The sequence below is a fragment of the Urtica dioica genome, chromosome 1 (genome assembly GCF_054948205.1).
Source record: "Urtica dioica subsp. dioica isolate 48M chromosome 1, U.dioica_male_clone48M_v1_H2, whole genome shotgun sequence".
NCBI lineage: Eukaryota > Viridiplantae > Streptophyta > Magnoliopsida > Rosales > Urticaceae > Urtica > Urtica dioica.
In genome coordinates this window covers 13,517,334-13,539,380 of record NC_142756.1, presented here as the reverse complement: position 1 = coordinate 13,539,380, position 22,047 = coordinate 13,517,334, and the positions used below count along the sequence as shown (strand labels likewise).

Sequence of the window (22,047 nt, the reverse complement as noted above, 5' to 3'; positions counted from 1 at the left end):
TTACCTCGATTGGAGCAAAACCATCCGGTTATTCCTTCGAAGTATCGACAAAGATGATCATCTAACCGATACAGCTCCAAGTGACGAGTCAAAGCAAGCATGGCTTCGGGAAGATGCTCGCCTTTTCCTCCAAATCCGTAACTCCATTGGTAGTGAGGTAATTGGTCTTGTTAATCACTGCGAGTTCGTCAAAGAATTAATGGACTATTTGGATTTCCTTTATTCTGGAAAAGGGAATCTCTCTCGCATGTTCGATGTATGCAAAGCCTTCTACAAGCCTTAGCCGATGGATCCCCTTCCAATGTTATTGGTTCTGGCACTATCACACCCACTTCTTCTTTGACGCTATCGCAAGTCTTGCACTTACCCAACCTATCATTTAATCTCTTGTCTGTTAGCCAACTCACAAAAACGTTAAATTGCTCAATCTCATTTTTCCCAAACTCGTGTGTTTTTCAGGATCTCATGACGAAACGGACTATTGGTAAAGGACATGAATCTGGAGGCCTCTACATTCTCGACACACCCAAATCCATTGCTTGTTCCAGCACCACGTCTGCCCTTGAAGAACATTGTCGTTTAGGTCACCCTTCCCTTCCTCTTCTCAAGCTTCTTTGTCCTCAATTTCGCTCAATTTCGACTTTAGATTGTGAGTCGTGTCAGTTTGCTAAACATCATCGCCTTAGTTCTAGCCCTAGGATCAATAAACGATCTAGCGCTCCGTTTGAATTAGTTCATTCAGATGTTTGGGGTCCATGTCCTATTACGTCCAAACCAGGTTTTCGATACTTCGTCACTTTTGTGGATGATTTTTCTCGTGTAACTTGGTTATTTTTAATGAAAACGCGTTCTGAATTATTCTCAATATTTTGCTCTTTTTGTACTGAGATTCGTACTCAATTCAATATCTCTATTCGCACCTTCCGTAGTGATAATGCCAAAGAGTACATGTCTAGTCAATTTCAAAATTACATGACCCAACATGGCATGCTTCATGAAACTTCATGTGTTGATACTCCGTCCCAAAATGGAGTTGCTGAACGCAAAAATCGACATCTTCTTGAAACTACACGAGCTTTGCTATTTCAAACAGGTGTTCCAAAGTGTTTTTGGGCTGATGCCATCTCTACTGCGTGTTTTCTTATCAACCGTATGCCATCATCTGTTCTTCAAGGTGCGATTCCTTACAAAACATTATTCCCTCAAAAGCCTTTGTTTCCCGTTAAACCAAAAATCTTCGGTAGTACATGTTTTGTTCGGGATGTTCGTCCAGGTCTTACAAAGTTAGATCCAAAATCCTTAAAATGTGTGTTTTTGGGATACTCTCGTCTTCAAAAAGGGTATCGATGTTACTGTCCTAGTCTTCAAAGGTATCTTGTGTCTATCGATGTCACCTTTCTAGAACACTTACCATACTTCACATCTGAGAAATCAACCTTGCCACCTCCCGAGGACGATGATCTTTTAGTCTATTCCATTACTTCACCAGACGTTCCATCTCCCTCACAAGTATCACCTCCTTTAGCACCCGACTCCACAGACACCATAGCACCTGACTCCACAGACACCATAGCACTTGACTCCACAGACACCATTGAACCTGCTCCTAGCGTTGCACCTCCTCCTCCTCCGATCAAGATCTACACTCGTCGTATCCGTCCGGTACCACACACGCTCATTGATCCTCCAGAGACATGTCCTACACCGGGTCCTTCGTCATCAGATCCACCTCCAATCGAAGATCTTCCCATTGCATTACGCAAAGGTAAACGACAGTGTACTTACCCCATCTCTTCATCTATCTCATATAATCTTTTGTCATCCTCCTCATATGCCTTTGTTTCATCCCTCGACTCTATCACCATTCCTAAAACTGTTCGTGAGGCATTAGATCATCCAGGTTGGCAGAAAGCAATGACAGAGGAAATGAATGCCTTAGATGACAATGGTACTTGGGAGTTGGTTACTCTTCCTTCAGGGAAACGGGCAATTGGATGTAAATGGGTCTTTACGGTCAAAATGAATCCAGATGGCACGATTGCTCGTTTGAAGGCCCGCTTAGTCGCTAAAGGCTTTGCCCAGACATACGGCGTTGACTATTCCGATACTTTCTCTCCTGTTGCCAAGTTGACATCCATCCGACTCTTCATCTCCTTGGCAGCAACTCATGACTGGCACCTTCACCAACTTGACATAAAAAATGCTTTTCTACACGGCGACCTACATGAAGAAGTGTATATGGAGCAACCTCCTGGTTTTGTTGCTCAGGGGGAGTGTGGCCGTGTCTGCCGTCTTCGAAAAGCGTTGTATGGGCTGAAACAAAGCCCTCGTGCTTGGTTCGGAAGGTTTAGCCATGCCCTTGAAGAGTTTGGGCTTCGAAAGAGCAAATCTGACCACTCTGTATTTTTCAGGAGCACAAGAGATGGTGTCATTCTCCTAGTTGTTTACGTTGACGACATAGTAATTACAGGGAGTGATACTACCGGCATTTCGTCTCTCAAAGCATTCCTCCACACTCAGTTCCAAACAAAAGACTTGGGCACGCTAAAATACTTCTTGGGTGTTGAAGTATCGAGAAGCAAAAAAGGTATATACTTATCGCAAAGGAAGTATGTACTTGATTTGCTTTCCGAAACAGGAAAATTAGGTGCCAGAACATGCAGTGCCCCAATGACTCCCAACATACAGCTTACTAAGGAGGGAGAACCAATGGATGATCCTGAAAGATATAGAAGATTGGTCGGCAAGTTGAACTACCTCACCGTTACTCGTCCAGACATTGCATACTCCGTCAGCATAGTAAGTCAATTCTTGGCATCTCCGACAGTTGATCATTGGGCAGCATTGGAACAGATCTTGTGTTACTTGAAAGGAGCACCAGGACGTGGAATCCTATACTCAAATCATGGTCACAATCGGATTGAATGCTTCACAGATGCAGACTATGGAGGGTCCAAGATAGACAGAAGATCAACTACTGGATATTGCGTATTTTTTGGAGGAAACTTGGTCTCATGGAAGAGCAAGAAGCAACATGTCGTATCAAGATCAAGTGCGGAGTCGGAATACAGAGCGATGGCCCAAGGAACATGCGAGATAATGTGGATACAACAGCTATTGACTGAATTAAGCTTCAACGTCACTTTGCCAGCAACATTATGGTGCGACAACCAAGCTGCCATCCATATCGCATCCAACCCAGTTTTCCACGAGAGAACAAAACATATTGAGATCGACTGTCACTTTATTCGCGAGAAGATTCAACAAGGCTTGATTTCCACCTCATATGTAAAGACAGGCGATCAAATAGGAGACATTTTCACGAAGGCTCTTAATGGGGTTCGGGTCGAATATTTTTGTAACAAGCTGGGCATGATTAACATATATGCTCCAGCTTGAGGGGGAGTGTTAGAATGTGAACATAATATTGGGTAGTTATTATAGAATATTGGATAGTTATTAGAATAGAATATTATGTAATTATTGTAATTCATTTCTTTCCTTTACGTTTCTTGTCTAACTTGTATAAATACCCATTACGTGAATGAGAAATACACAACCTCTTCTCTCCAAAACCTCTCTGATTACAATAGTAAAAAGACTAAAATAAACATGTTCTTAAAAAAAAACTCGCTTCTATCTCTTATACGAGGATATTACAGTAATTTGTATACTAAACTTAAAAAACACTTTTTCTAAAAGTTAGGAATCCTAGTTTTTCCAACTCATGTACAAAATCTAAAATCACTTTTGAAGTTTTTTTGCAAAAACAGTTTTACCAAACACCAGATAAACAGTTTAGTTTATTCTAAAAACAAAAACAATGCTTTTTAATCTCAACCAAACGCAACCGTTAACGGATTGTAATACCTAAGTATCCATTCTTTAAAAGTTATAGAAAAAATACTCAAAGTCGAGCATTTGTTCCTCAGTTAGTACCCGAACCGTTAAATCGGATGGATTGACACGTATCACCATCTCAAAATTAAAAAAACTTAAAAAAAAATAAAAAATAATTTTAATTATGTTTAAATTAAAAAATATACAACCCGTAAATATATCAATCTAGCATCATGTAAAAACAAAAACAAAAACAAAAAAATCTTATTTTGTCATTACTCATGTTTCACTGTCATTAATTCTTCAAATTCTTAAATGTTTATTATATTAGACGTTAATAGTTGTTGCTGCAGCTTTATTATAATATCTATGATAAAGTCTCGCTATAAATAAAGAGAGAGCAATTTTTTTTAATTAAAACATAATTAAAATTATTATTATTATTATTTAAATTGTGAGATGGTGACACATGTCATTTCATCTAATTTAACGGCTCGAGTACTAACGGATGAACAAATTCTTGATTTTGCGTATTTTTCCTGTAACTTTTAAAAAATGAATACTTAAGTGTTACAACCCGTGAACATTGAGTTATCTTGCCGCTACTTCCTCTAATAAATATGATATGTGTCCTTTTTCAAAAATGTATATATATATATGACATATGTCGAAAGTGTACTGTATTTTTTGTGTAAGAATCTAATTGCTATAGTTGTATATTAAAAACTAGAGATTTGTAAGGAACTAGGCCACTTTAAACATGTGATTTTGGATCTGGCCTATGTTTGACAATTTTTAGGGATATAGCCAAATGGCTTATATGGCAATAATTAAGGTCTGATTTGCCCTTATTTATTAACAAATTCGTCACTTTCTCTCTCCTATTTTTTTTTCAAATAATTTTTATTGCATCAAAACTTCAAAAAATCGTATTTTTCTCATACGAACTCAAAAATTGAGTGATTTCAGATCCTACAAATTCGTGGCGTCGAGATCTTCAAAAATAGACCCATTGTGTTTGATGAAAAATTATGCATCATAGTTACGTTTCCATTTATTTTTTTGATAATTTCAAAAATTTACATTATTTCCATATTTAAGGTAGTAACATGATTTTTCTACATCTATGGTATTAAACATGATTTTTCATCAAACACAATAGATCTATTTTTGAAGATCTCGGCGTCACGAATCCGTAGGATTTGAAATCACTCAATTTCGAGTTCATATGAGATAGATATGGTTTTTTGAAGTTTTTATGTAAAAAAAATGTAGGAAAAAGTAGAAGAGAGAAAGTGACGAATTTGTTAATAAATAAGGGTAAATCAGACCTTAATTATTGCCACATAAGTCTGTTGGCTATTTCCCTAAAAGTTGTGAAACATATGCTAAAAAAATGAGATAGATATGGTAAAATATGAGATAGATATGGTTTTTTGAAGTTTTTATGTAAAAAAAAAATGTAGGAAAAAGTAGAAGAGAGAAAGTGACGAATTTGTTAATAAATAAGGGTAAATCATACCTTAATTATTGTCACCTAAGTCTGTTGGCTATTTCCCTAAAAGTTGTGAAACATATGCTAAAAACAAATTTCATAGTTTCATTTTGGCTATTTCGCTACATTGCCCTAAAAACTATTAGCTAATAGTTGTAAATAGTAATAAGTGAATTGATATATAGACGGACCCTAGTTTTTATATGGGGAAATGACGATAAAAATGCTCAAAGTTTGCTCTAATCGATAATTATATACTCATTCATTTTTAATTTGGGAAAAATATATCATGTTACAAATTTAGTTACGCATAAATACTTCCGCCGTTAAAATTTATGTTTGAACATAAATGTGTAAGTAGTTATAGCGCTACTAAATAGTAACATGTGATATTTTTGCCAAAGAAAAAAAATGAGAATATAAATAGTGTTTTATCTAAACATTGAGTATTTTTGTAACCATTTTCCCTTTTTATATTACAAATATATTTATATTAAGATGTTTGAATTAACAATTTAACCCATTAAGATGTTTGAATTAACAACATAACCCCTAAATAGTAGATTTATCCGATAGGAAAACCTCAATTGGTTTATTAACTTTTCTAGAATACTGAAATTATGACAGTGGAATCAACTTTAGTACTTTGAACATTTATAAATATCTATTTTAAATGCTTAAATGCATTGTATGGCATCATTAAGCTTACAGTGTACGTGTTTTTGGCTTAGGGATAGATTATGAGTGAAAACCAAGCACTAATTTAACTAGTTTATTATTACGTGTTTATATTACAGCTAGATCCCAACAAATTGAGGTTACCAAACTCTTTGCGTCCAAATATTGGAAAACCAAGTGTCTATTAGTTTATATTATTTCGTTTTTATATATAAAATTTTAATTTATTTTGATGAAAAAGGAAAGGATTGCAGCCCCACTATTTCAACCACATTGACTATTTCACATTAAAGAGATTGGAAATTTGTGTAACAGAAGAAAAAAAAATCATCTTAAGCCTAAAGTTAGTCTTTATACTAACACCAATATTAAAACAGGAGACTGGTATTTATGAAGGTTCAAAAAGCCGAGAAAACCAACTAAAAGCTGCCGGAATGCATTCTGCGGTCACCTTCCGGCTCCCAAAAGTATTATTTATTTTTTGTTATAATGTTTTATCAATTGTTTTTGTAATTTGGGAGAATTTTCAGTAAGAGATCTGAACATCTTGTCAGATTTAGCAAAATACTAGTATTTCTCCTTTTTTTTTTTTTACAATAGTATTTCTTCTTTTAACATCAAAATTTTACGAAAATAAAGAGAAGACTATTTAAATTTTCATAGGCTAATGTATTGTATAATAAATTGGAGACACTAATAGCTAGTATTTTTTTAACCTTTATAATTATATGAACTATGTAATAAATAACAATATACCAAAAGAGTAATAAATAACAAAAAATTAATAAAAGAGAAACTATTGTTTCCTAGTTTAGCAATTAGTCGTTATTATTTTTTAAATTAATTTTATTGACGCGTACAATTTATCATTTGATCATTAATTGAAAATCATACAATAGCAAATCTAAACATTACTTACAATATATCAAGTGCCAAAAAAAAAAAAGCTAAGAGATCACTACATGATATAATATTAATTAATGTATTACTTTGATGGCCATTCAACTTAATATGGATGTGCTTTATGAGGTGGGGTCCAGCGACCTAATTTTGCACTAAATGCTGCATTTGGTTCAATTGTTTAAATCACGACAAAGTGTCAAATTCTTCAGCTTCTGTGAGTTAATTTTTTGTATGACATAGACTAGCTTAAGTTTGTAAATCATGATATTTATAAATACGTTTAAGCGTATATTATATTATATTATATATATCATTAGAGGGTATATAAAATCATTAATACAGTTTCCTTTTAAGAAGCAGAATTAAAGAATTGTTAATGTCGATTCTCATATTAACACTTAAGGCACATCTGGTAAACCCAAAAGGTCACAATTTTTGGAAATAAGGTTTACAAAAAGAAAACGTTTGACATAGTATGGCAAAATAAAAAAAATAAAATCATATTTCTTAAACATTTAAGAAACATAAGCAATTGAGCATGATAATATGTAAAACAATAACATACAATCGTACCAATCTTCTTGTAGTGTACTTGAAATTTGTAAAAATCTTATGATTTTTATCTCCAACGTGTCACTTAGATCTTGACTTTGAGATGTACGAGTAACCATACAAGAAATCGTTAAATAAACTCAAAGAACATGTCTAGAATTTGGGTATAGGCACAAGTGAAGCAACTGACTATTAATTAATTTCTTAGTCAAAAGACTCATTGGAATCTCGTCCAATTTGAAAAATGTAAAGAGAGTATTTGGTCGAGTGTCTTTTCTAGAGAGAATTTGATTTTTTGAGCCCTGATTTTAGCTCGAAACCCGCATCGTCGGAGAACTGAATGCACATCGGTTGTTGGTCTAACAATGGGGTTGTTAGCTCCTTCAGTGTACGATTTGTTAATATGCATTGTTTCTTTCACTTCTTCTTCTTTGAAAAGTGGATTATATTGTGCACTAAATGCTTTGATCCTTGCAAGTTTTTTCGACATTCTCGTCATGAGACATACACCTGAGACAAATGAAATAAAACAAGAATGAGAAACAAAATAAATATAAGAAACTAAAAATAAAATTAGAAACTATTAAAAATTTGACGATGTCGCAAGTATGCCAAATTTAGAACCTCATTTCCTAACAATAGTATATGAAAAATAAGAGCCGATCCCACAAAGACACTAATAGTTACGGTTTCTCTATTTTATTAACTAAATCAAATGGGGGGTTTTCACTTGTAAAAGAAATAAAAGAATTACACGAGAACAAATTAACTAGAACAATCACCAAATAAAAATAGCGAGAGCTTAAATAACAAGATGAATATGGCCAAGGGATCTCTCGCCACCACTAGTCTAACATGAATATCCTATTGCGTCGTTCCTCCTAATTCATCTGCTCAATTACCAATTGTTGTTGACGAATATCAGACAATGTGGAAGACTTCAGGCGGTTCGACTCAAGGCCGGACCAAGTGGTCGCGTCCGAGCCGTGAAAGTCACGAGTTCCCTCTCATAGCTCAAGAACATTCTTCGTTCGCCGCGGAGACCTGAGGATAAGAAGAAGAAGAAGAAGAAGAAAATAAGCTTAGATGGGCACAGAGGCGGTTGGAGGGCTGGAAAGAGCCCTAAAAGTCGGATTGGGCGAAGGCAAGGTGCACAGAAGGCCGTGCACGCTCAACTGAAAATACAAGTGAATAAGCGCTGTGTTCATACATCGCGCAGTGCGCCACGGGCTTTTTGGCCTCTTTCGGTCTTTTTTCGTCGTGCGCTCATCTTTAGTGAACTTTTTAGCCTTCGTGGGCCCGGATCAGGCTTCTTTGCGGGCCTCACTAGGCCTTTGACGAGGAATTCCTTGTAAGTCACAAGAAATTTAATTATTTTCGAAAACGACCGACAACATTAGCCCTCAAGTTTGTTACTTGGAGGACTCCGAGCGGTGGACTTTTAGAATCTTCTTGTCTGTTTGTGGGAATTTCATACTCCGAGCACCCCCCCCCCTTCTGGCGCGCGCTCCGACGCTCAACATTAGTCTGATTGATATGTGTCTAAGGTGGGGGTGTCGTTACTCTTTGAGAATATTTGGGAGAATCAAGCTCCATCAGAGTGAAATTATGTGCGGAGGGTCCTCGACAGCGTTTCACGACTCTAAAATTGAGTGATTGTGTTGAGAGAGAATTGCGTACCCTTTTTCCTCTCAGGAGAAGGGTATTTATAGTGGTTGGAGGGCTGGAAAGAGCCCCAAAAGTCGGATTGGGCGAAGGCAAGGTGCACAGAAGGCCGTGCACGCTCAACTGAAAATACAAGTGAATAAGCGCTGTGTTCATACATCGCGCAGTGCGCCACGGGCTTTTTGGCCTCTTTCGGTCTTTTTCGTCGCTTTCGTCGTGCGCTCATCTTTAGTGAACTTTTTAGCCTTCGTGGGCCCGGATCAGGCTTCTTTGCGGGCCTCACTAGGCCTTTGACGTGGAATTCCTTGTAAGTCACAAGAAATTTAATTATTTTCAAAAACGACCGACAACATTAGCCCTCAAGTTTGTTACTTGGAGGACTCCGAGCGGTGGACTTTTAGAATCTTCTCGTCTGTTTGAGGGAATTTCATACTCCGAGCACCCCCCCCCCCCCCCCCCCCCCCCCCCCCCCCCCCACACACACACAAAGTAATGGCGAGTTCGTAAGAAAGACCATCGCATGGTGGATGGTGGTGGTAGTCTCCGTCTTAGCCTTCTCTTCGTTGGAAAGTTGATTTCGACCTCTGTCACCTAAATGAGACAAAATAAATGAGCTAAAAGGGCGGGGAAGAATTTTAGGACCTTTGGCTGGAGGATCCTCTGGTCTTGATATTTTGGCGGAATGGTCTTCTAGTTTTAGGACTTTTGGCAGGAGAATTCTTTGGTCTAGATATTTTGGCCGAAGGATCTTTTGATTTTAGGACATTTGGCTGGATGATCATTTGGTCTTGCTATTTTGGCAGAAGGACCTTTTGGTTCTTCGACTTTTGACGGGAAGATCCTTTGGCTTTGGCATTTTGGCTTAAAGTTTTTTTGATTTTAGGTCTTTTGGTAGGAGGATCCTTTGGTATTGACATTTTGGCAGAGAATAATCTTCCGATTCTAGATCTCTTAGCGGGATGATCCTTTGGTCTTGACATTTTAGTGGGGGATCTTCCGGTCAGGGTCCTTTGGCGGGAGGATCATTTGGTCTTGGCACTTTGACGGAAAGATGTTATGATTTTGCGTCGTTTTTACCTTTTGATAAATGATGTTATATATATATATATATATATATATATATATATATATATATATATATATATATATATATATATATATATAACAATTTAGGCCTTTAGGGTTGATGTTGACTCTGACAATAATATGATCCTCCCATTCTGGAATGATACTTTTGTTAGTAAATTATTCTTATATATTTGAATTGAACTTTAAACCTCTTTAAAAAAAAAAAAACGCCTCACAACATATGTACTAGATTTTATTCCTCGATGTGCAAACTGCAAAGTACACAACGCGTCTTTTAATGTTTTCTTCTTTTTCCTTGGCATGGATAACATAGATTATTATCACAGCTAAGCGACATAGGTATGTAATGAAAATGTTAAGGTGGCGAAGAAAAAGCTCAAAAAAGTCCCTTTGAATGTGTCAAGACGGTGGACATTAATTAATGATTATTATTTTTATTTTTTTAAGGACAAACTTTGCTGTTGACGAGAATTGAACCCACAATTAATGATTATTAAACAGTTCTTTTATCATCAGATTATCAACCATAATAATATTATAATCTCAGAACAATGTAATGCAATCAAATCAAACGTAGCTATCATGATACAAATATTAGATCTAACTAAACATTGAGAAGAAATTTCGACCGCCATGCGAGATGAGGCAAATAATTCCTTTTCTTTATGATCATGTTCTTACTCCGGCCCAGATATTTTTCTTGCTGTCCAAAATTCAGCAAAATATCGGTTCTGCAAAGAAGATAACATAAATTAACAAACCATGAAAAATGAGATGCGAATACGTGTATAAAAAAAGTAAAGGAAAAAAAAAAACACACGTCTCCATTTGCAATGGTGCCTGGCTAAAAACACGTCTCCTATGTTGTCTTTAAAATTTTTCTTTAATCCTTTCAAATTTAAATAGCAAACAAAGACTAATATAACTTTCTACAGCCTGAGACTAATCCACACCTAAATGACCAGCTTATTTTGGCAAGTGATCATCTATTGAGAATAATGTCAGATATTCAGGATAAATGAAGCTTACTTGCATCATTGACCTATGGTTTGTTGTGTAGGTTGTCTCTATGGTCTTTTCCTTCTGCAGCAAGAGACAATTTTAGAAAAATACATATATATATATATATATATATTTCATCATACGAAAAATCGATATATAAGAGTCTGTGAAAAAGTTTACCTCAAACTTGAACCCGTAATGCGAAGCAACTCTCTTCACATCTTCCAAGCTTAGCTCAATAGACATTTCCTACAAATATAAAAGTAAAAGATGGAAGCTTAGAATAATAATAATAATAATAATGAGCTGGTTTAGAAAGGAAAAGAATAAAAAGAAAAGAAAAAAAAGAAAGACATGGTACTTGTGTAATTCTTTACAAAAAAATAGAAGCTTACGTCTTCTTGCCCGTACATCTCGGCAAAGTGATATAGTAGGGGGCCCAAGTTTATCCAGACCTATCATTCAATCGGGTTGCTTTTAAGTCAAGAAATGTTGAAATTTTAAATTAAAAAAATTCAAATTATTTTGGGAGAATTATAAGATTCTTACTCCGCCCTCTTTCAAAATTTTCGATATGATTTCGATGTACTCGACGATGTTGTGTGCAGTGTCGATAAAGAAACAGGTCACAACTGCGTCCCAAACACCTAACATAAAAAAAAAATATTTAATATAAGGTTAGATGTGATTCAGAAAATGTCTCGTGATTGCACATTTTCTCATGGTAGTAAAGAAGTTGAGGCCAATAAAAAAAAGGGTTATTTGTGGGTAATATAAGGTTTATTACTATTCTATATTCTGTGTATACGTAGTACATGGGCATAAAGATCTGTCATACCAGTTTGGTTTGGGTCACCGTAAACTTCAACGAAGTCGCCACCGCACATGGAAAATCCTTCGGTGATCCCTGCACTGCATTGAATGCTTTGTTAAACATGGAAAGGCTTTTCCAAAACCATTAAAAAAAACATATTATGTTGGAAAAAATGTTGCAACAAATTCAACAATAATGACGAGGTACAAAATTAAACCACTCGGAAAAGCTGCATAAGGACAAAGAAAAACTCTCTATACAATCAAAACATGATGCCTTAAAAGTTAGAAATAAAATTATGATATCCACCAATTTCTTAGGGCTGTCAGATGGGGTGCGAGAAAATTCCAAATTACTAGAAAACTAAAAAAATAAAACAGCAGGTACGAAAAATTTATAAAAAAAGGTGAAAGAAAATCAACTTCGCTGTTATATAAAAGATAAACATCAAATATCTAAGGGGATATAAGAATACCTAGCCGGATGAATATCGGGTATTAAAACAGACCGAAGTTGGTCATTTTCTGAACGTGAGTTACAATTGCTGTGTATCCAAGGATACAGTTCCCATTCTTCTGCTTGTTGAGTACTAGATAAAACAAAAAAGGAAAACCCGAATAACATTGAAAATTGGATATCCAAAAAAAAAGAAAACATAACGTTCCAGCTACATTTTTATAATTAGACTTGGGCCTCGGTCTCAAAATCTTACTGATTGAGGATAAAACTCGAACATATCATCATGTAGTAAGAAAATTCATTTCCCTGGCTCACAAAACCTGTTCAAATAGAAGGTAATAGATTTGAGCACGGTAACACGAGATAGCACATATGTGACATAATAACATGTAGTACAAGCTCATATTAGCTTTAGGATATATTCACTTATATTTCGGTCATGTTAAGATAAGTTAATGTTTAAATTATCTTAACTATCTTTTTTGTCGAAAAAAATTTAAACTCCTAATCTTGTGCATCTTTTTTGTCAAAAAAATTTAAACTCCTAATCCTGTGGAGTCTGTTTAGTCATATCCTCACACGCTAAAGAGAATGTAAATTCTGATTTTATTAACTAATTAAGTGTCGTAAATTCTGATTTTGTTAACTAATGAAATGTCGCGTATTCTAACTTGTTCTCTTTGTATTAGCAACATAACATCATAGACATACCGAGACGTGAGATCTCTAAAGCCAACCGACCAAGTCCAGCGCCAGGAACCAAACACGCAGGAGGACTGTCAAAGAATAGAATTTACCGTACTTCAGAAATGAGAGATTAAATCCTAAGCAAGAATGTCAAGAGACTCTGTAAGGCAATGAAATCAATATCAGAAACAAGTGTACCTTTCCTTGCTTCGGTTAGGGAATAAGGCCTCAAGCTCTTCAAGGATAGGATTGTAACATTGATCACGTTCTTTCTGTCCCTGTATCGGATATAATTGTAGAAGAACGAAACATGTGCTCATTGAGCTTGTACATTGATAAATCAGAATCTAAAAACACGACGAAATAGTGAAATACCTCTGCTGCCCAGTCTCTCACTACATTCCTTATGATACAACGAACCTTAAGAAAACATATCACAATCAACTATTAGTTAAATTATAAATTGATCTAACCACAACCCAATAGGTTACACAGCCTAAATTTCCGTTTGCCTTGTTTGTCAAGAAATTTATAGAAATGTTACCTTGTCGACATCAACAAGAGGTACATTTAACTGAAGAGATTGATCCAGCCACTCACTGGATGAAGGTGCCTTTAAATCAAAGCAAAGACAGGTACGGCATGTTTAATTGATCATAGATAACATAAAATAAAATAATAAAAAAACTTAGTTAATTTTGTCATCTTAAAATCATAAAGAAAACAAACAATCATAAAGCCGAGGGAAGGGTGAATTACTACAAACTGTGAACATACGATAATTACTACCTAGCTGAAGCAAACAGCCAAAAAGATTAACAAACTCCATATTTTGTGGTGACTTACCTTTTTTTTCTTTATTTTTTTTTAACAATAAGTTTCGAATTAGAAAAAGCAAGAACATTTGACAATTTTTTGCAAAGACACAGGGAAAATTCTTCAGGCGTTTGATCTCAGAATTCTGAAGAGTCATACAATACCCTGACTGAGAACCAGGTATGGTGTTAAAGGTTTCTAGGATGACTCAACTTACATATATACACATACATAATCAATGAGAAATTGGTATCGTCATCGAACAAAGAAGAAACATAGATATAAAAAATAAACAGATTGTTCATGAAGCATCATAAGTGGTGAAATAACTCACATTTCCATTGGAATCCATGGGATCATTCCCACAACAAGTTTCGATATCTTTTTTTTCTTCTAAGTCTAGATTCTTGCATTCACCATCACACTCACCGTGACCTTCATTTTCCACCTCCTGTTGGTATCTACAAAGGTTAGACTTCTAGACAACGTAACAAAAAAAAACAATGAACTATGAATTTAACATCATGCCCAGAAAACTCTATTATGACCTTTTTGGGATCGATTCTCTTTGTGGATGTATTGCCTAAACTGTGATCTTTCTCACAACAGGCTTGATCTGATTCAGGGAAACACACTCTTCCACTCGTGGACGCAGAATGGCAAGAGCAAACATTGTGCGCTCCGACAAATCCATGTTCATTTGGGGAATCTCCACAATGTGGGTCTTCACACGTGTCCATGTCTTGGCTCATATCAATTGGGGGTTCAAACTCCTATTGTTCCATGATTGAAGTGGTTTAGGATCTTCCTCACAATTATAACCTTAGTACTCAGTCAACATAATAACTGAACTTTGGTAACAAAAATGTACACGTTTTGAAGAGAGCAATGAACAAGAGCTAACCTGAAGCATACTATATATGAATTGCGAGTTAGCAGAGATACACCTGTAGAATAGAGTCCCAAAAATTTGTTAGTGCAAATCATTTTCAGAATAGCTTAGAAGTATAAAATATTCCCTAAAATTATTTAAGCATCATATGAAAATCCAGTTTTTTTGGGTGGCCCCTAATCCAAGTTACATAATGTCAACTAAACACATGCCATGCAAAGTAATTTCAGTTCGATTATCTGCAAGAAATGAAAGTTAGATTAAAAAAAAATGGATAAATGAATAAATAAACCTGAAGTAAAGACTAATTCTAACACTTGGCCAATGGAGTATACGATATGAGGCGAATCCCTCAGAAGATAATTTTAAACAGCCTTAGGATTTATTTCTGAATAGTAAATACTAGATAAATAAAACAATGAAGGATTTGAGAGAACTAGAATGGAAACAAGTGCAAAATAGACTACTACCGTCTTAGTCTCTTAAACTTCAGAGGGTAATGGGATAACAAAGCCTGCAGAATCACCCAAGGAAAATTCGATTGGTCTCATAACACAAACCCAAAATATAAAATTGTAAGACTTGGTTAAGTGAAAAATAAGTCGCAATCATGTTGCATTAAAATGATTATGAAATATAAGTGTACCCATAACCAAGTAACACAGAGAAATTATATCCAATCTTAACATTCATAAAAATTGATTGCCAATATTACGATAGATTCACACTACGCCTGACAATTTTAACTTCAACATCATAGCCATGTTCTCTCTTCTTTTTTCAATCTTTTATTTTTGTGTGGGCGTGTGAAGATTACTTCATTCATATTCTCTTGAAGAAGGTAATGAATTTATTCTCCATTTTTCATCGAATCAACCAGACAGCCATTACCAACAGTCTAATAATAATGAAAATAGAGCCCAAATTGCAAATTGAATAATTTAAAATAAGTTAAATGACCTTGTGAGCAAGTGGAAGCTTCTTAAAAGATCGTTCGCTTCTTTTCACATCAGAATCTGCAGCATCTGGATAGCTACAACACCGAAACTATTGATAATTAGATTCTTACTGTAGCGTTAATTCTCAAATTGCTTTCCACAGACAAATATCGCCACAAAATGGCAAATAAGCGCGTTTTTCTTCATGCATATCAATTACATGCCTACGGCGATAGAGATACACAAACAGAGTCTGTAAAACAAATTCTATGCATAAATTTATATGTATGCAGATATATGTGTGTACTTGAGATAAGCGCTAACGATGCGCCTAAGGGATTTGACTTCTAGGGCTTCCTCAAGCTTCCTCTGACGAAGTCGCTCCTCATCCTCGTTTTCTGGTTCCCGCGACATTTCTCTCTCTCTCCTCTCTCTCTCTCTCTCTCTCAGTTCGAGTTTTGACTGTTATGTACTCTACTTGTCTTCGTCGACGACGGCGAAAGAAACTGTGCTTTTTTCTTTTTTATTTTTCTCTCAAGCTGGCTTGGGCCTGGAAGTTTTCATTTGTTATGATACTAGGCCTGTACACTTAATGGGCTGATGAAAATCCACGTCGATTTATTACCGGGTTCCTTTATTACCACACGGAGAAATTGCATCAAGTACTACTATCTCCTGTTATGAAAATCAAATGAATAATTTAAATCGAAAACTCTTTAAACACTGATAAGGTACGAATTTTGGAAGAGAGAAAAGAGAAGTATGGAGAGAGTAAATGATAAAGAGAAAATGAAAGAGTAAGTTGTAGAATTTTGAGGATGGATTTTCCCTTCATCATCCTCATGTATTTATAGTAAAATTTGTGTACATTAGTCAATAAGTTAGGTGTAAGGTGATTAATTATTTACCCATATATTTTACTTTAATTTATCCTATATTTTTTTATCTTTGAGCATACCAATTATTTACAACACTCCTCATTTGGGATGCTCATTGATACATTTACGTGTTCATGCTGCCTCGTTAAAAACCTTATTAGGAAAAACCCAGTGTGATAAAAACCTCAGTAAGGAAAAAAAAGAGTACAATTATGCAAAGCAATCGATATGGCACATATTGGAAGGAATGCCTTCCGAAGACTATCACGTGTCTCACGAAAGGAATATTTTTCGTATGCCTTGGAAACGGAATAAAATTTCAGACACACTTGCGGAGGTGGCAGCGGCAGAAGGTGGCAGTGGCAGGATATTTGCTTCCGTTAGGCTGTTACAAAATTTTGGATGTTGGCTGATAACTCTTTATTTACACTTTCAGCCCGTTTCCACACATTCGCTATAAATAGACTTCATTTTAATTCATTTTTCACAACTCATCTCACAACTCACATATTAATTGTACAACATTACTCTACAAATATATCTATATATATATATATATATCTGCAATATTGTCTACAAATTAGTATATAATTATTATCTAAAAAATATAGTTGATAGTTTTGATAAAACTTGCAAAACATAACTATTAATGAAATATAATCTTATTGTAATGTTTTACTCATAATCTTGTTGTAATGTTTTTAATTTTTTTTTTAAAAAAATTATTAATAAAGATGAAATTTATTTTACATATTAGTATTTTTTAAATTTTAACAGTCTACTCTATTTTATTTATCATTTAAATTTGATTTTTTTAATTATTTAATAAAATTTAACAAAAATATTAATTTCCATTAAACCTAACAAAATTACACTTCTATTAAGGAAGGAAAGACACTCAGTTAACTCATTGTAATAAATAAGAACATATCTTATTAGAAATGAAATTTCCATTTCCTTCTATTTTTCTAGGATGAGTTTTGACTTTTGATTACAGAGACTCATCCAGGCAACATTTTGGACTTTTATGCTCTCTCTCTCTCTCTCTCTCTCTCTCTCTCCAGGCAATGGCAATGGAGTCCTCAGGGTCGATCTTGAAGCCACACGCCGTGTGTTTCCCGTTCCCGGCACAGAGCCACGTGAAAGCGATGCTCAAACTCTCGAAACTCCTTCACAGCAAAGGGTTCCACATAACCTTCGTCAACACCGACTTCGTCCACCACCGTTTCCTCGCAAGCACGTCTCTCGACCCACGCTCTCTCGAGCCCCTCGGCTTCCGATTCGAGACCATCCCCGACGGCCTTCCGACGAATTCCGACCCGGACGTGGCGGCCCTGTGCCGCTCCACCCGGAAGAACTTCGCGGGACCGTTTCTCGAGCTTCTCGGCCGGATAAACGACAGCAAGGAAGGTGTCGTTTCTTCGCCTCCCGTGACCTGCCTCGTGGTGGACGGTTTCATGTCGTTTGCTGTGGGTTCGGCGGCGGAGGAGTTGGGAGTTCCTCTCGTGAAGTTCTTTCCTATTTCCGCGATTGGCTTGGTGGGATTACAGCAGTTACGTCCTCTTTTGGACAAGGGAATCGTACCCATAAAAGGTAATAAGTAAATTGTTTTCAATAAGAACCAAGTTTTCTTGCTCTTGAGTCCAATATGGTAAATACTATATCTAATATCAAAATCTCTGAATCAAACGAACTTATTTCTCGTCAAAAGAAATCTGAGTGGATCCTTTCTACGATCCATCAATATAGAACGAATCCCACTGCGAGCCTTTTTTCAATCTGATTAATGCTAACCGTAAGGATATTTTCTCAAGGAGAAACAGCACTTTTCAGTTAATATTAATTTTGATCAAATGGAGGACGAGGATATCAATTCTCTCACGGGTCTCATCTATTAGAGAATAAGGAAGGCTCTTTTATTGTCTGGATTGAATTCTCTTCATTGGCTGTTGCTTGAGGATGGTAGAGAAAGGTCCATGGATTTTCAACGGGGGATTTCTCTTGATGGAACCGCGGTCAAATTCAGAGGACTGGAAATACTGCAAAATTTCCAAGATTAAACCCTGGTTGAGAGTATATAGTTTTCCGCTTCAGGCTCGCAACGACAAGAATTTTCCAAACGGGATAGCAACTTTTGTTCTATTCTCAAAGAATACTTCAGATGCAGAGTTCGTACGATGTCCATGCTAGAAGCCGATATCAAGTAGAGCTTGATGTGGGGACAAAAACTTCTCGATCTAGGATGTAGGTGGACCCGATACTTTCGACATTCAAATTTCATTCCCGTGGGATAAATTCTTTTTTCGAAAATTAGTGAACTTAAGTAGCTGATCCGGGCCTCGTTTTTACCCTATGATGGAGAAAATCCTAGACCGAGCGGCTATCATATGGCAATTTGAAGCTATCCATAGAGCTACTGGTATAAGGTTTGGGGGCTGAAACTCCCTCCCAAATATAAGATTTTTTTTGTATGGATATCATTCCTACTCTCGGGAATCTTGATCAACAACATGTCTCTGTCTCGGTGAACTCGCCATTTGAAGGCTTAAGGGCCATTAATCAACATTGTCAAATGCTCGACATCAAGATTCGCGCTCATGCTTTGGGAAGCGTGGAATCACATAAACAAATATATTCACGTAAATCAGCGTCTCGGTCATTTCGGCATTCTTTTTCCACTCTTGAGGACTGTGAGCTTTTTTACTGATTCGCAGAGAGCTCATTCGCTGGTGCCCACCGAAATGTAAGTCCTGGAGGGTAGGTTCGTGATGGCTTTTTGCAAGACTCGTACCAGAATTAATTCTCTGCGAGAAGATGCGTGGATTTTAGTGAGTCTCATTAATAAAATGGAAGAATCGTGGGAATGAGAACGGCCACATTTTGGGGGAGAGACCCTCGACTTTGATCTGCTCTCAATTTGGAATTTATTTTCAGCTTTGTAAAACGCCGGGGAACAGAGTAGCTTATAATCTTACTCAGGATTCTCTTAACTGGTTTTTATCTCCACTTGATTGTATTTCGAATGCTTAAATGGAAGTTCTTAGCCTGATGGTCTGAATAAAAGTCCCTCTCCTTCCAACAAACAAACAAAAAAGCAATATGAATCATGAGTTTAATTTTTCTTAGAACAAAATTATGAATTTTATTAAGACTATTTATTAATGTTGTAGTCCATAAACCATTTTTAAAAGTCATTTAATTATAATTTTTTTAGGAGTTAAAGTATAATTATAAATAGCGAATTGTATTATGTTGTACTGCTTATTTACAATACATATCTTCAATAAATTCGATTGTTAAAATGCCATTTCCCAATAGTATTACATAAACTTAAGAGAGGAAATACTCTTACTGCTGCTAAGCCATTTCGTTATTGAAAATCAAAACAATCAGAATAGTCCATTTTATGCTCATCGATTTAGACTCTACAACATGTAGCATAGCATTGCATAAGCTGCATATTATACTTCATTAATCTGTTTTAAATTTTTTTGGGTGAAGTATAAAACTTAATGTGAAGCATTTCTATTAAATTGAATAAATTTTTTGTATAATTATATAAATATAATTAAAACTAAATATTGCCCCAAAGAAATTCAAAATTTTAACTTACAATATTAGAATCTAGAATTTTATAAATATTATGAGATAATCTAGTTTTAAAAAATGCCATAAGTTGCTTAGTTGATCGATTTTTATTAAAAAAAAGTTTAATACATATTTTTCAAGAAGGCAAAAATATTATAAAATTGATAACTTAAGAATCATTTTGCTCCTACAATTATTTCAGGCCCTAAAAGATCACCCATAGTTCAATAAGAATTTACTAAAAAAAATCTTTAATTATATCTTAGCGCAACTAACCCATTGATAATTTATGTTACAGGTGAGACTGATCGACTGAAGTTCATTTTAGAGAACACAGTGGTGGACTGGATTCCAGGAATCAAAGGTCTCAGATTGCGAGATTTACCTTCTTCTTGGCAGATTGCAACGGAAACCAACGATTCGAGGTTTAACTTCTTGATGGACATAGCCGAAACCGCTCACGAGGCTTCGGCTGTGATCATTCAAACTTTTGATGCGTTGGAACAACACGCCTTGGAATCTCTCAGGTCTAAAATCCCTCGACTCTACTCAATCGGCCCGCTTCAACTCCTCTTGGATCGCCTACCCGAAAACGAACCACTCAAGACCGTCCCGTACAGCCTTTGGAAGGAAGAGACCGGGTGCTTGAAATGGCTCGACGCTCAAAACCCCGGCTCGGTTATTTACGTAAATTTTGGAAGTCTCGTAACGTTGACGAGGCAACAGTTGGTCGAGTTTGGATGGGGTCTCGCGAATGGAAACCGCCCGTTCTTGTGGGTGATTAGGCCCGATTTGGTCTCCGGCGAAACGGGTTGTCTGTCGAAAGAATTCTTGGACGAAATCGAAGGAAGAAGTCTAATTATTGGCTGGTGCTCGCAAGAGGATGTGCTAAACCACCCTTCCGTGGGAGGGTTTTTGACGCATTGTGGTTGGAATTCCGTTGCCGAGAGCGTTTCTTCGGGAGTGCCTCTTTTGTGCTATCCTTGCGTAGCGGATCAACCTACTAATAGTTGGTTGGCTTGCAATGAATTGGGTGTGGGGTTGAAGATTGACAAGGATGTGAAGAGAGATCAAGTTGAGGAAGTTGTGAGAGATTTGATGGAGAATGAGAAAGGCAGGCAAATGAAGAGTAAGGCAATGGAGTTGAAGAAATTAGCTGAAGAGGCCACAAGTCCACGTGGAAGTTCATCCAAAAACTTGGACGACTTTATAACCCAAATTCTTACTCAAAACTTCTAGTTGATGGATTATTATTATTGTTATTATTATTATTACCATAATTGGTGCTAGTGTAACCACATTTTCTATTTGAAGGAATCGGTATGTTGCATGTAGTGCTCCTCAGTGGAGTTTCACGAAAGATAAATATCTACACACGGATTTTGGTTTACTTAGCTTGATCTTTTTTTGAGTTTTCAGTTAAGGTTAACGTGAACCGAAATACATTAAAAACAATTAACTTCGGTCAACTGGTTTTTTTTTTTTTTTTTTTTTTTTATAATAATTTATTTATTTATTTTCAATATCAGAGTCACCTTAAAATCATTTCTTTTATATGAAATAAAACAAAATTCACTTTTTTTAAAGATTTATAATGAACTAAGCAACAACAAATATACAAATTTTATTGTAGCCTTGAATTTTTTTTAAAAAACTATAGCCAAGACGTTGACGTGGACTTAATTCAAGCGTTGGATTTTTACATTTTAATCCCTTTGATACTTTTATGTATATATTATTCAAAATCGTTA

General features: G+C 35.8%; 2 protein-coding genes across 4 annotated transcripts; one reads left to right on the top strand and one right to left on the bottom strand.

Annotated features, from left to right (window-relative positions):
* Positions 1-10,676: 10,676 nt before the first annotated feature.
* On the bottom strand, positions 10,677-16,400 carry LOC149407339 (uncharacterized). Of its 3 annotated transcripts, none has more exons than XM_089612981.1 (18): positions 16,138-16,400; positions 15,853-15,925; positions 15,363-15,406; positions 14,905-14,947; positions 14,549-14,773; positions 14,335-14,451; positions 13,729-13,797; positions 13,560-13,604; positions 13,383-13,462; positions 13,209-13,273; positions 12,751-12,817; positions 12,514-12,627; positions 12,063-12,136; positions 11,774-11,871; positions 11,620-11,679; positions 11,405-11,473; positions 11,252-11,305; positions 10,677-10,953 (listed from the first exon to the last, which is right to left on the bottom strand). In XM_089612981.1, exons 1-18 carry the CDS (start codon positions 16,242-16,244, stop codon positions 10,900-10,902), a joined length of 1,458 nt encoding a protein of 485 aa, XP_089469107.1. In that variant the 5' UTR covers positions 16,245-16,400; the 3' UTR covers positions 10,677-10,899. The 3 variants fall into 3 exon arrangements, with proteins under 3 accessions (XP_089469107.1, XP_089469112.1, XP_089469118.1); XM_089612986.1 differs by having other exon boundaries at positions 13,209-13,270; XM_089612992.1 differs by lacking the exons at positions 15,363-15,406; positions 16,138-16,400.
* A 1,282-nt stretch (positions 16,401-17,682) lies between these two features.
* LOC149407338 (7-deoxyloganetin glucosyltransferase-like) lies at positions 17,683-21,686 on the top strand. The gene is made up of 2 exons (XM_089612973.1): positions 17,683-18,301; positions 20,595-21,686. The coding sequence occupies exons 1-2, from the start codon at positions 17,776-17,778 to the stop codon at positions 21,533-21,535; spliced, it is 1,467 nt and encodes a 488-aa protein (XP_089469099.1). The 5' UTR covers positions 17,683-17,775; the 3' UTR covers positions 21,536-21,686.
* The last annotated feature ends 361 nt before the right edge of the window (positions 21,687-22,047 follow it).